The sequence below is a fragment of the Nannospalax galili genome, unplaced genomic scaffold, assembly GCF_000622305.1.
Source record: "Nannospalax galili isolate Female #2095 unplaced genomic scaffold, S.galili_v1.0 scaffold507, whole genome shotgun sequence".
Lineage (NCBI taxonomy): Eukaryota > Metazoa > Chordata > Mammalia > Rodentia > Spalacidae > Nannospalax > Nannospalax galili.
The window spans coordinates 237,634-252,144 of record NW_008356261.1 but is presented as its reverse complement, the minus strand read 5'-3'; the positions used below and the strand labels follow the sequence as shown (position 1 = coordinate 252,144).

The window sequence follows — 14,511 nt, the reverse complement described above, 5'->3', positions numbered from 1 at the left end:
TTCCAGTAACTGCTTTGCTCTCAGTGGATTCCTCCCTTGGAGTGCACCTGGGTCTTTGCTATCTGGCTGGTATGATTCAGTCCAGTCTGTATTCCTTATTTAACTGTATGTTTGTGCTTCAATAAACGAGACTTGATCAGAGCACTGTCTTGTCTCCATTTCTCTTGCCCCTTGCCTCATCTACATCCCCACTCCCCAATCCAGGTACCCTGTTGCAGACCCCGCAGGCCGGGGCAAAATCTAATCCTTAGCACCACGTAAAAGCTAGATGCAGTGGGGTATGTCTGTAATCCTGGTGCAGGTAGAGACAGAAGGATCCTTGGGGCTTGCTGGCCAGTCAGTGTAGGTGAATCAATGGGTTTCAGGTTTAGTGAGACCTTGTCTCAATAAGTAAGATGGGGAGTAACTGAAGAAGACACCTGATGTCAACCTTTGGCTTCAACACACTTGCATACACACACACACACACACACACACACACACACACACAAACACATACATGAAATAAAAAATAAAAAATGGTTGATTTTTTTTTTCTATTTTGAGACAGAGTCCCATTATGTAGCCCCAGCTGGCCTGGAACATGCTATGTAGACCAGGCTAGCTTCGATTTCACAGAGCTCCACCAGCCTCTGCCTCCTGAGTGCTGGAATTAAAGCATGTACCACCATGCCTGGCTTATTTACTTTAAAATTGTTTTATTATTAGTCTGTGTGTGTGTGTGTGTGTGTGTGTGTGTACATGGTGTGGGGTTGCACACATGCCACAGCATACATGTGTAGGTCAGAGGACAACTTTGTAGAATCAGGTCTCCCCTTCTACCTGTGCATGGATTCTGGAAATCAAATTCGGATCATCGGCCTTCTTGATCAAGCATGTTTACCAGATGAGTCATCTTGCCAGCTCTTTACTGTTTTTTTCTAGGCTAGTTCCATTTCCTGGATATCATGGATAAGGCAGCCATAAATATCTTTGCAAGTATCTCTGTGGTGTGCTGACTTGGAGTCCTTTGGGCACACAGCCAAGAGGGCGATTGCTGGGTCAGACAGCAGTTCTATTTTCAGGGATTTTTAAACATTTATTTCCATTTTTTAATTTACGTCTGCATGTCTGTGTCTGTGTGTATGAACATGCACTTACAGGTGCTGTGGAGGTCAGAAGAGGTTGTCAGATTCCCTGGAGCTGGAATTACAGGTGGTTACAATTCAACTCATCCTCTGCAAGAACAATAAGCACTCAACTTCTGAGCCATCTCACCAGCCCTCGGGTTTTAGTTTTAGATCTGTGTGCATGTGTGCACACGTGTGATGTGTATATGTACATATTTATGTGTGAATGTACATTTATGTGAGTTTGGGCATGCACGTGCCATGGCATGCATGTGTATGGAGGTCAGAGGAGAACCTCAGGTATCAGTCCTTGTCCTTGTGTTTGAGACAGGGTTTCTTGTTTGTGTCTGTGTGTGCCAGGCTAGCTGCCTATGAGCCTCTGGGAATTCTCCAGTTTCTTCCTCTCATTTTGCTGTAGGAGGGCTGGGATCACAGATGCATTCTACCACTTCTGGCTTTTAGGTAGATTCTGGGGATCTAAACTCAGATCTTCACACACACACGGTGTATTATTTACTTCTTTGTTGCTGTGAAAAAAAAAAAAAAAGTCATGACCAAAGCAACTTATAGAAAGGAGTTTATTTAGCTTATGGTTCCAGAGGGTTAGAGTCCATCATGGTGAGAGGGCATAGCAGAAGAGGTAGCCAGAGTTGAAAGCCAAAGGATCACATCTTCAAGCATACAGAGGAAGCAGAGAGTAACTGGAAATCCAGCAAGGCTTATTAAGAACTCTCAATCCCCCGCCGCCCTGCCCCAAGTGACATGCTTCCTTCAGCATGACCACAACCTCCTAAAACTTCCCCAAACAGCGTCACCAACAGGGAACAAAGTGTCCAAATACTTGGCGCCTTTGGGGACATTTTCATACTAAGCACCACACACGGCAAGCACTTTACTCGCTCAGCCGTCTACGCAGCCCTGTTTTCAGTTTTTCGAATAAGTGTTATCTTTTCCCACAAGCATCTCTTGTCATCTGTTTTCTTGATGAAACTACTCTGACTGGAGCGAGATGGAGTCTCAAAGCAGTTTTAATTTGCATTTCTCTGATGGCTAAGAGTGTTGAACACTTTTCCAAGTATTTATTCATTGTTTGTATTTCTTCTTTTGAGAATTATCTATTTATTCACTTGATTAGCCCATTGGATTGGATGATTTTTACATTGAATATTCAATTTTTGTAGTTCTTTATATAATCTAGATATTAATACCTTGTCTGGTGTAGTTGACAAAAATTTTCCCCATTCTTCAGGTCTTCACTCTGGTGATTGTTTCCTTTGTTGTTCAGAAATTTCTTAATTTCATTTGTCAGTTCTTGGGATTATTTCTGGTACTACTGCAGTTCTTGTCACAAAGTCCTTGCCTATGTCTATATCTTGAGTGTTTGAACAATGTTTGTCTCTAAAACTTTCAGAGTTTCAGATCTTATATTAAGGTCACTGATCCATTTATAATTGACTTTGGTTTTTATTTGTTTTAGGTGTTTTGTTTTGTTTGTTTGTTTGCAACAGTCTCATTATGCAGCCCTAGTTGCCCATAGAATTTTCTATGTAGATCAGATCTGCCTGCCTCTGCCTCCCACGTGCTGGGATTAAGGGCGTGTGCCAACACACCTGGCCATTTAGAATTAATTTTTGTCAGGGAAATTGTGCAGATCTGCTTTTACTCTTCTATACGTGGAAATCTACTTTTCCTAGCACCATTTGTTAAGGAGGTGGTCTTTTCTCCAATGTTTTTAACAGCTTTCTTAAAATTTGTGTGGCTTGAGGGAGGGCGTCTAAATTTGATTAAGAACTGTTGTATGAAATGTACAGAAGCGCAATAAAAAATTTTAAAAGAATTTAAATAAAAAGAAGGCAGATAAGACAAACAAAAGAAAACAAAAAACCAAAGAATAACCCTTATGTGGCTGTCGCTGTGTGGGTTTATTTCTGGGTCCTCTATTGGTCTTTTTTTTCTGCCAGTACTATGCTGGTTTTGTTAATATAGCTCTGCAATAAAATTTGAGACTGGATATTGTGATACCTCCAACGTTGTTCTTTTTACTGTGACTGTTTTAGCTATTTGGGGCCTTTTGAACTTCCATTAGAATTTTAGGATTATTATTTTTAGTTCTGTGAAGAATACCATTGGAGGACTGGAGAGATGGGTCAGCAGTTAAGAGCACTGACTGCTCTTGCAGAGGACCTGGGTTTGGTTCCCAGCAACCACATGGTGGCTATCAACCATCCATAACTCCAGTTTCAGGGGATGCCTAATGCCATCTTCTGTCCCTTTTGAGCACTGCAAGACATGGGTGCACTTACATATATGCAGGCATAACAATTATATACGTAAAACTATATAAATCAAAACAAGTTTAAGGAAAAAGAATGCTGTTGAAATTTTGATAGGGATTGCATTGAACCCATAAATTGTTTTTGGTAATAAAAACATTTTTGCAATATCAATTCTGCCTATCAATGAGCATGGAGGTCTAATTTCTTTCTTCAGTGTCTTAAAGTTTTCATCATAGAGGTCTTCACATCCTTGATATTAGGTTTATTCCCAGGTAATTTTTAAACTGTTGTGAATGGTAATTTTTCATTTTTCTCTACTTTCTTTCTTAGTTCATTGTTGGTATATAGAATAGTTACTGATTTTTCGTGTGTTGTTTTGAGACAGGTTCTCCTTGTAACCCCTGCTGGCTTGGAACTCACTATGTAGACCACACTGGCCTTGAACTCACAGTGATCTGTTTGCCTCTGCCTCTGTCCCCTGAGTGTTGGGATTGAAGGAGAAGTAGCTAAAGAAACTCTGTTTTGTCCTGGGATGGTCCTGACTCCAGATTGTGCCTGCTTTGTCATTTTTCCCAGCCACTCGCCTCCCCCAGCAACACATTCAGGGCTTCCCATGACCCATACTACGACCTAGAAGTGTAACCAAAATAACTCCAGGATGTATAATCAAAATGATGTATAACCAAAATAATTGCTAGGTCCCTCTGATCTATACCTGGCTCAACAGTCTTGGGGGGATTTTATGGTTTTTGCCTTTATAAACTCTGTACCCTTGAGCTTTAGCACTGAGAGATTTTCAAAGCACTAGCAGCTCTCAGTCACGGACTAATCAATAGAGGACTTCTTTCCCTCTTAATTGGCCTAAGTGTGGTGGTGGTCTGTAATTCCCTCACATGGGTATAACAAACGCATGTACCACCATGCCTGATTTTTTTCTTGTATCTTTTAAATTTTTTTTTATATTTATATTTTTATTTTTATGTGTATGAATTTTGCCTGCATGTCTCTAAGTGAATCCATGTTGTGCAATGCCCATGGAGACCAGAAGACAGAGTCTGAATGCTTGGAACTAGAATTACGGATGGCTGTTAACTGCCATATGGGTGCTCAAACAGAACCCAGGTCCTCTGGAAGAGCAGCCAGTGCTCTTGACCACTGAGCCATCTTTCTAGCCCTTATCGTAAGAGTGCACCTTCTTGACCATAGCTACACCATGTTAAAGTTTAGGTTGACTCTAGTTTCTGAAATTATCAGGCAGTTGGCCCAGGGTATGGGAATGCCAGCTGGGCCCTGGTTGTCTGGGGAACAGGTCGGAGTGTCTTAGAGTACTCCTGCTAACTGCTGATTTATGGCTTCTGTACTTTATGCTTGGCTTGCTTCTGTAAAATAGTAATTGTTGCTAACAGACCCCTTTCTGGTTGGAAGACTTAGGGGAACTTTATTTCTAGGATACAATTGCTATACAACAAAACCCCCCTAGAGGGAACTTTGTGACCAGTAAAGGCAAGGTAAATAATAATATTGATGTCTGTTTATGAATAAGGAGGAAGGCATGCCGATGGACTATGGTTCGGGTGGGGGGTTTGGATGGAAAGTTGTATTTTCTTATGTATTTCCTTGATAATGTTTTCTCAATGATTAGTTTCTGTATTCTGCTTGCTTGCCTAGCAACATGATCAATATAAAAAGAGCCAGGGTGCTTAGGCTCAGGGCTACTCTCGGACCCTTTAGGAAAGAGTGTAGCTTGGCCGTAATAAATCTGTCTTTCCTTCTCTAGACTCACCTGTCTGTTTGGGGCATTTGCAGATCACAGACTACAACAGTATTTTTGTATCTTGATGTCAGCTCTTCTTTAAAGATTTGGTAAAATTTGGCAGTGAATCCATCTGGACCTAGGAGGCCTTTATGTTATTGATCTGATCATATTGTTTGTTATGAATTGTTTAAGTTATTTATATATTCTTGATTTAATTTTGATAATTCATATGTATCCAGGAATTTATCTTTTTTTCCTATAGTTTCCAGTTTTTTGGTTTTTTTTTTTTAGTGTATGAGTGTATTGCCTGCATGTATGTGAGTGCACCCGTGTAGTGCAATGCCACGGAAGATGTGGTGGAGGTCAGAAGAGGGCTTCAGATTCCCCTGGAACTGGAGTTGAGGATGGTTCGTAGCCACCATATGGGTGCTGGGAATCAAACCCGGGTCCTCTGCAAGAGCAGTCAGTGCTCTTAACCACTGAGCCATCTCTCTAGCTCCTATTTTCCAGTTTTTTGAAGTAAAAGTTTTCAAAGTTCTCCCTAACAATTCACTGGAATCCGTAGTAACCTTTCCTTTTTCATCTCTAATTTTATTAGTTTGGGTCTCCTTTCTCTTTCTTTTGATTAGTTTGACTACAGGTTTGCCAATCTTACTTATCTTTTCAAAGAATCTATTCTTTGATTGTACATGTTCTCTATCACATTAATATGGGAAGGCTGCAAGAAGACAAGAGCCTGTAGTAGTAAGGGCAGAGAGTTAGGGTTTTTGTAAGTCCCCATTAGAGAAGAGACAATCAAGATAGGAAACAGATTTAGATAGAGCCAGTGTGTACTAGTTGCCCAGTGATGTTCTGGGGATCTTCAGAGAAGCTTCCTAGTTTTTCCTTGTATTGCAGAGGGTCCATGATTGGAAAACCTGGGACTCTAATTGTCCCCGAGGGTGCAGACATTTCCTCTGAGAGGTATAGGAGTGGTGGATCACAAGAAGTTTTATTCCTTCTGTGCCCCACAGGACTTGGTTTCCTGTGGGGACCTAAAGGCCCCACCTTGCATAGGTCCGAAAGGAAGTTACTGGGGGCGCGGTCTGGCTTGCTTTGAAAGTCTGAAGAATACTTCCGCACTGCTGAGGAGTGCATGATCAGCGCATGACCATCCTTAAGATACACCCTCGGGGGAGGGGGGATTTCCAGGTGCCTTTATAAGCTCTGTAATACCTGCAATAAATGAGTCCCTGCCTGACTAGACTCCCAGTTTCGTCTGAGTGTCCCCGGGAATTGGGGGTGGCGTGGGCTGGTGACCGGCGTGCTTACTCATCCCCAATCATCACCTCCCTGGGGATCGCTGGTTCGAACCCCCACCAGTTTCCTCCTCTTATTTATTTATTTTTATTCATCTGCATAGCCCCCTATCCTAGCAGAGAGCTGGTGAAGGCCTATGCATAAGGCATTTCAGCCCATTTCCCTTAATTCCTACAAAAGGGTCCAGTTACAGGATGGTGTAGCTTAAGCTTCCATCCTTTGGCTAAACTTTTCCCTCACCCAACTTCTGTTGGGCCAGATGGTGTTATAGTAAAATATTAGCCTCTTTTTCTTCAGATGCTTAGGATTAACTTTATTTTAATTCTCAATGTTGCATCACAGCATGTAGTCTGAGGAAACTGAAGACAATCTTCCTGTGGTGATACTAAAGAGAGAGACAAGTGCCAGAGCATCTGGAGTAGAAAAAGGGTAACCCCACTCAGTCAGAGCCCTCAAAAAGACCAGATGGTTAAAATGTCCTCCTTCCTGTCTTCTGAAGACAGAATCTTTGGGTGTGTCTGAATGTAGCCCCAAAAGGATCAGAAACACTAGTTTGCATTCCAATACCTTCCCCTGGTTGGGGTTCAAATCATTTCTCTCTCTCTCTCTTCTCTCTCTCTCAGAATTGTCTCAAAATATTGAATGTAAGTTCCTGCTGTGATGTATGTATGTCCTCATAGTGGAATAAGACCTCTTTTCTAAGTGTTAGATCGAGATTGGTCAGGGTGATGTGAAGGTGAACGAGAAGTAAGACCCAACTCAAACAGAGTAGATTGTTCTTTATTAGAACAAGGAACAGGCAATAGTTCTTCTGCGGGATCTGAAACTGGGCATTCTGGTGCCACAGAGTTGGTGTGTGGCTTATGAAGGGTTGGAAAGGAGGAAATAGTGGCTGGGTTTTTTTGTCTTTTTATAGTCTAGGGAGGGAGGAGACAATGTAAGTGCCAGTGGCCTGGTTTGGAGGTTGAGACAATAGAGACTGTTTGTTTTCTCAGATAACACAGTCTCTGGGTTGGGAGTTTTACACAGTTCCTGGGTTGAAAGTTAGCTTGGGCCTGGGATTTTGTTAACCTGGTCATCCTCCATGCTGTCTGCCACAGCTGTCTCTTCTACCATTTTACCTTATGCTAACTCTCTTTATGTTTCTATAATTTTCTCCTACCTCATGACCTTGTGTTACTGCCTCTGCAGTGGTATACTGTTCCTGGTGATGCTCTCTTACCTCACAGCCTGACCATACTGCTGTCTCTCCTAATAGAACTCATTTTCTGAAGAGTAATTTTGTGTTAGCTTCTTTCTTGAACTGAACCACTACCTTTCCCTTCTTCCTGAAAAGGTCTATCTCATTTTTATTTTTTCTCTGTAATTTTAGTCTGTTTTCAAATCAAAGAGGCTGTCCCTATAAAGGTAATTAGTCACACATTATATTCTTTCAAGTACATTCCCTAAGATGATGAATTCCTAGCATGTAACAGACCCAAGGTACAGTAGGACAATAGGATTAGCTTCCCAAATTACGGTTTTATATCTTATTTAGTACCTTCTCTATTCTAAACTTGAATCACTAACCAACCCTCTGAGTTCAGAGACCTTTCCCTCTAAAGCCTGTAATGCAAGGATTTTCCTTTGTTCTGGGGATTGCTGCTGGACCTCTACCATATTCCAGCTTCCCCTGCTGCAAGTGGCTGATGTTATTTAAGAACCTGATGCGCCTCAGCACGTCTCTCTACCGTGTTAGAGTAGCAAAAAGGCCCATAAGATTAGTTAGTCAAACAATTAAAATCTCTGGCAGGTTGGAACCTTAAATTTCCAGTTTCGCCAAATTACCTGGTCACAGGACTGCCTCTAGGAAGGCAGGTTCACCTTAAGTCATGCTAAAGAGGTGGGAAGCTGACACCTTCTTCTGGCCTCTGCAGGGTTTGCACGCACATAGTGCACTTATATACATGTAGGCAAAACACTCATACACATAAAATAAAAATAAATTTTTTGAAAAGAAAAACAATTTAGGAATATCAATGTTTCCCATTAATGGAAACATAAAGCCAAGTCATCCATAAATGTTCCCACTTTTCCAAGGACTTGCAAATTGAGGTGCTTTGATCATCAAACATAAAAACAGCTGGAGTACAAGATGTGGTTTTTCTCCCAGCCTTCTTTGAATTTCTGTTTTCCATTTTATAGGAGTTGCCCCTTCTCCTGAAACACTGCAATCTTCTGGCTGCTGGGACTTGTGTTTTCAATCATTTAATGCAGGGTGTAAGAGGGTAGATTCCAAGGCTTTATTCCAAAGCTAGATACCCCCACAATGTCTTTGGTGTTAGGTTTGTTGCTGCAAAAGCATAACTCTTATCTCAAAGAGCATAAGAGATAGTCTATTCTGGAGCCAAATATGAGTGACCATGGCCCAGGAACACAGATGAAGGTTGCCCCAAAGTCCATATTCCAATGCAAGCAGGTTTGTGAAGTTTTTATAGTAACAGAACAAAGAAAAGTCATAAATCAAGACACTTTTCAAATCTGGTAGAACCATTAAGTAAGCAGCTACAGCAGAAGAGAAATTTCAGCTATAAGCCTCAGATGCTATCTGACAGTATTCTTAGCCTTTGGGTTGGCGGAACTAAGGCTTTGTTAATACATTCCTAAGGTTTTTTAAAAAATATATTTTATTTATTTTATTTTATGTGTATGTGTGTATTGCCTGCATGTAGGTAAGTGCGCCTGTGTTGTGCAATGCACATGGAGGACAGAAGAGACTGTCGGGCTGGAGAGATGGCTCAGTGGTTAATAACACTAACTGTTCTTACAGAAGACCCGGGGTTCGAATCCCAGCACCCATATGGCAGCTAACAACTGTCCATGACTCCAGTTCCAGGGGTGGACTTGACTCTTGTCACAGATGTTTATCCGTCAGACTGTAGCTCCTGAATCCAAGGTAAGTAACTGTGAAACTGGACTGGATGGAGACTCAGTACTACATTTGGGCCAGGTCAATGACCTGGACATGAGACGACCTCTAGGAAAGTGGGTTCTCCTTAAGCAAAGTTAAAGAGATAAACAGAGTAACTGATATGTTAACCAGATGGTGAACTTTTCCTATCTGGAACCTCTGCTTCTTGGTTCAGTAGCTCATTGGGCCATAGACATGCAACTTCATAAGTCTGCCCGATTTTCTTTTCTTCTAATTTCTTTTCTAGCCATGCTTTCTCTAACACTCTGGGCTTCTTCAACAATTTGAATTCTTTACTCTTTCTTTAAAGCGCTCTTCTTTGCCATGTGGCTAGTTAGCTGCCTAGTGTCTGACTGCCATGATGACTTAATGAGCATGGTCTTTCTCCTCCCTTCTGTCTTCCATTTTTCTTTATTGAGCCGCTGCTGAGATTTAGTTTGCTTGCCCTGAAGATTTTTTCTTTTAAACTCTAGCAAAACTATCCTTAAGCTTCCATTTCAGTCAGTTCTTAAATTCTGTTATTAACGAAACTAAGAGAATACTCAGAGGTCCTTTGCTGCGGCGATTTCCTTTTATGGGGTCTAAAGGAAGGAGGAGCTGATAGTAATCAGGGCTGAAATTTGGGTGAGTCTCTATTTTGATTGATAGATTAGGTCATATATTCATTTTTCTTACTGGGAATGCCCCTTCCCATAATGTATCTGATTTTAGTCATATGCCTCCCCAATTATGCATAGTCATAAGATGGTAAATAAGGGACTCTCCCTAAAAGGTTACCAGAGGATACAGTTTTGGTTTACAAGGCATACACCCAGAACTATTTCAGGCCAGATTCTTCCTACTCTTCTTCATACCTGGATACATTGGGAATACACTTGAATAGACACTAAGTTTGATTATTATCAGAGGGTGGGAAAATTTATATTATTGTTCAGAGATGGAAGTTCCTGTAGCCTGATATGGGACAGGGATATGAGGGGTACAATTGCTGCTAGGTGCATTGTTTGGAGAGGGGTGTGCATGCATAGTGTGTGCAATGATGGAACTAGATTGCCAAGTGCATTATTAGAAGAGCGGGCATGGGTGCAAAACCCAAAACTGAATGGGGGTCCCAGCTTTTGCCTGCCTCAGTCTCACCTGGCATTGCCACAGGAAAATTGGGGTCCCTTCTCAGGATTCCTAATCTCCTTAACAAAATTAGAACAGACACATAAGAAAGCTTAAGGACAATCTTATTAAAGTTTAAAAGAAAAATACTAGGGCAGGCAAAATGTAAATCTCAGCAGCTGCCCAGAGGAGGAGGATGGAGAAGAGGATAGAGAACATCATAACCACATGGGTGGAATTAGAGGTGTAGCTTCAGAGGGAAAAAAAAAAGTCCAGTGTATTAAGAAAAGCACGTCCAGGCTATGCCCAGTATTTAGAAAAAAAAAGGAAACGTTAAATATTTCTGCATAATTCAGAAAAGCAGGCAAGCTTAGCCCCCTGGCTGCTTGCAAGTGGCTGCACCAAGGGTGGGGTTTGTGGGAAGTAAAAGCACGTTATCTCATTAAGGACATTATTATTTCTCCCATTTCTTTAGCATGGCTTAAGGTGATTCGACCTTCCTGAAGGGTGGTCTCTACCAGGTGATTGACAGGCCCAACTGGACTAACTTATGTTTTGGGTAGCTTGGAATGTTAGGTCTGTACCCTGGGTCAGAGATAGAACTTAGATTTCATTTTTTTGGACCAGGAAGAAGTATCTTTACTTTGATAAGCCTCAACAAAGCCCAGATATCCAAGTCTACTGTAATATTCCCCCTTCTGAAGAGATAACCCTAACATCGTTTAGAAGATGAAATGGGGGAATAGATGTTGAAGAGTACATGTCTGGACTTAAAAGGACCTCATACTGGGTTAAGTAAACCTCAGATAACCTCAGATTTGAGCTAATATCTAACCCAAGAACTGTGTTAAACCCCCAACCCAGAGACTATGTTATCTGGGGAAAACAAATGTCAGTCCCTATTGTCTCAAACCTCCAAACCGTGTTACTGGCATTTACATTGAACTACAAAAAAAGCCCTACCTCCCCCTCCACCATCTTTCCCAATCCCCCATCCTTTATAAGCAGCCCACCAACTGTGCCTGAGCACATAGTTTCAAATCCCAAGGAGATACTGTTGCCATTTTCATTGCTGTTAATAAAGAACAATCTGCTTCTGAGATTGGTCTCATCTTTTGATGGATCCAAAGCCCCCAGAATAATGGATTTAAACTAAAATCCCCCAGGCCTGAAAAAAACTGTACAAAAAAATAAAAATGAAAAATAATTCTGAACGCTAAGAACAAGCTGAGCTGACCTTTTTCATGCTCCTCTGCCCAAGTTGGAAATCATCCCAGAAATTCCCCCTACCTCTGCTTGGCACATAGCCACCGCCTTTCTGCTTGGCACATAGCCGCCGCTTGTCTTTAAAAGAAACCTGTGAACTGGGCTCTGGACTCCTGTCCTCCGAGTGAGGTGGGAGTCCGTTTTGCAAAACGCCAATAAATCCTTATGCTTGTTACATCTTCTGATTTGAGGACTGAGTTATTGGGGTGCGACCTCCCGTGAACGTTGGGTACCCCAGTCTAGGGGTCCAACACTTTCATTTTCACATCACCCTGGCCAGTCCTGATCTAACATTGTCTAACAGATATAACTATTTCCACCATGAAAATCCATAGATCTAATTCCAAAGCTGTCACCAGAAGGGATTAATGACTGGACTAGAGTTTTAGTCACATTGTCCCTGTATAGCCTCCAGGCAGGGATGCTTATTTAGGAAGAGATAAGAAACCAGAGCTCCCTTCTGGCAAGAACACTCCTGAAACTACTATTTTTGGGGTCCCCATTCCTATACTGCCTAGACAGGTTCCATCTCCTGTCCTCATCACTGCCTCACAGTGGGCACATTGAGTCAATCCCCTTTTCCAGTTTTTCACTATTACTTTGTCCCTTTATTTTATTTATTTTAAAATACCATACTTTATTTCATGTATAGAAATAAAATTTATGGACTGGAACGATGGCTCAGTGGTTAAGAGTACTGGCTGCTCTTGCAGAGGACCCGGGTTTGATTCCCAGCACCCACACGGTGGCTAACAACTGTCTGCAACTCCAGTTCTAGGGGATCGGATGCCCTCTTCTGACTTCCATGAGCATTGTACAACATGGGTAAATTTATAAACATGCAGGAAATACATTTATACACATAAAATAAAAATAACTTTAAAAAATTAATTAAAAAATAATAACATTTTGCAGGGCATGATGGTACATGCTTTTAATCCCAGCACTTGGGAGGCAGAGGCATGTGGATCTCTGTGAAATCAAGGCCAGGCCTGGTCTATATAGCTAATTCCAGGCCAGGTGGGGCTTCAGGGAGACTCTGTCTAAAAAAATAACAAAGCAATACCAGCAAAAAAAAAAACCCACACAACTTTTTCGATGCAACAAATATATTCAGTGATTTCTGTTTCTTTAATGGCCTTATTGAGGCTGGTTGGCTGAGGCTAGCTTGTCAGCACTGCCAGAGCACAGGCTCTGAACCTTGTAACTCCAGTAACATTGGTAGACCCCCAAAGGCTCCACAGGCTGTTGTCACCAACCTGCTCTGTGGCCCCTTGTTTCCTCTTGGATCTTGTCCCTCCTCAGTTATTTCTTTTCCTGACTGAATGAAGAACACCCCAAAGTGTGAAACTTAGACTTGGCTCCCGCCTCCTTCCTGGGTGCACATCCCACCAGAATTATGCCCTCTGAATCTCCTCACCCAGGCAGATGGCAGTGAGCAGAGCAGACCCTACTCCAACTTTTGAGGCTCTGATGGTTAAGGTATGATAGAGGGGTGAACAGGAGGCTCTGGCAGGTTTGTTCATGCCTCTCCATCTGGCCTACCGTCCTACTCTGCACTGGAATTTGGAAAAGCAGCTCACTGGATTGGTTAGAATGGCAAATGATTTGTTATGTGTCCTTCGCCACAAAAGAACTTACTCTGATTCCGACAGTCACTTGGACGGACTTGGAGCTTCCTATACTGCCATTCTCCTGCAGGCTTCTCTTTAACAGTGGCTGTTTCACAACTGACAGGAAAACATCTGCCTTTCAGGGGCTCCCAGGCAGCAGCCAAGTGAGTGGAATTTTCCACTCTCCAAATGGAGTTCCTCTTCAGCCAGCCAGTGGCTTCCAGGCCAGAGGCTGGAAGGCATCTCCCTCCCCCACAACTGGAGAAGCAGCTAGCCTCAGTACCCTCCCCCCGCCCCCCGATCCAGAAAGGGCATGGATTTCATCAGAGAAGGCCCCCACTTAGGGGCACTGAAGACTGGGAGAATGGAGACTGTGTAAGGCCTGGCCATGGCTCTGAACAGGCACAAGGAGATGCTGCAACTGTTGGTCTGAGCTGAGGAGACTCCCAGACCTGGAGAAAGTTTCAGGACTTCCACTCTAAGGAGGAGGTGGGGGCCTAGGAACAAATTTTGACCCCAGAGAGTTGGCTTGATCCTCAGCCCTTCCAGCCACTCTACCCTGGTGTAATTTGATCCTCAGAATTTAGTGCCGCCCCCTTCAGTATCCAGCCAATTCTCAATAAGGTCTTCCCGAGACAAACCCACCAACAGGAAAAGGAAACTTCTGCGAAATCGAAACTGCTGGACAAAGGGCTGCCCCACGGAGCAGGCGGAGCTGCGCCATTGCAATCGCTCAGACAGGGTGACTGTTCCAGAGTCAGCACCATGAACCCCAATTCCCAAGCCTTCTTGAGCACCAGCGCCGGACTCCCCCCAAGCTATGAGAGAATCAAAGAGGAATATGGGGTGGTTGAGCTGGGGGAACCCCATGGCTCAGCTTCTGTCAGGACCACCGTGATCAACATGCCCAGAGAGGTCTCTGTGCCTGACCATGTGGTCTGGTCCCTGTTCAATGCACTCTTCATGAACTTCTGCTGCCTGGGTTTCATTGCCTATGCCTACTCTGTGAAGGTGAGTGTGGTAGAGGTGTGGGAGTCATGGTCCAAGAAGGTGTGCGTGAGTCTGAAGCTCCATCTACCCTGTTGGTGACCCTTTGTGTAAGACAGTAAGTTTGTGTGCATCCTTTCTCTCTCTC

General features: G+C 42.8%; 2 protein-coding genes across 2 annotated transcripts in view; one reads left to right on the top strand and one right to left on the bottom strand.

Moving 5' to 3' along the window:
• LOC103751065 (interferon-induced transmembrane protein 3) overlaps positions 1 to 13,417 on the bottom strand; it is a 50,132-nt gene extending 36,715 nt beyond the window's left edge. The window contains exon 1 of the mRNA XM_029556828.1: positions 13,405 to 13,417. The gene's annotated coding sequence lies outside the window, so the exon portion shown is untranslated. The remainder of the gene's footprint in view (positions 1 to 13,404) is intronic.
• Positions 13,418 to 13,984: 567 nt separating this feature from the next.
• LOC103751064 (interferon-induced transmembrane protein 2) overlaps positions 13,985 to 14,511 on the top strand; it is a 1,238-nt gene continuing 711 nt past the window's right edge. Inside the window, exon 1 of the mRNA XM_008854368.3 lies at positions 13,985 to 14,387. Coding sequence (XP_008852590.1) covers positions 14,142 to 14,387 — 246 coding nt within the window. The 5' untranslated portion in view covers positions 13,985 to 14,141. The remainder of the gene's footprint in view (positions 14,388 to 14,511) is intronic.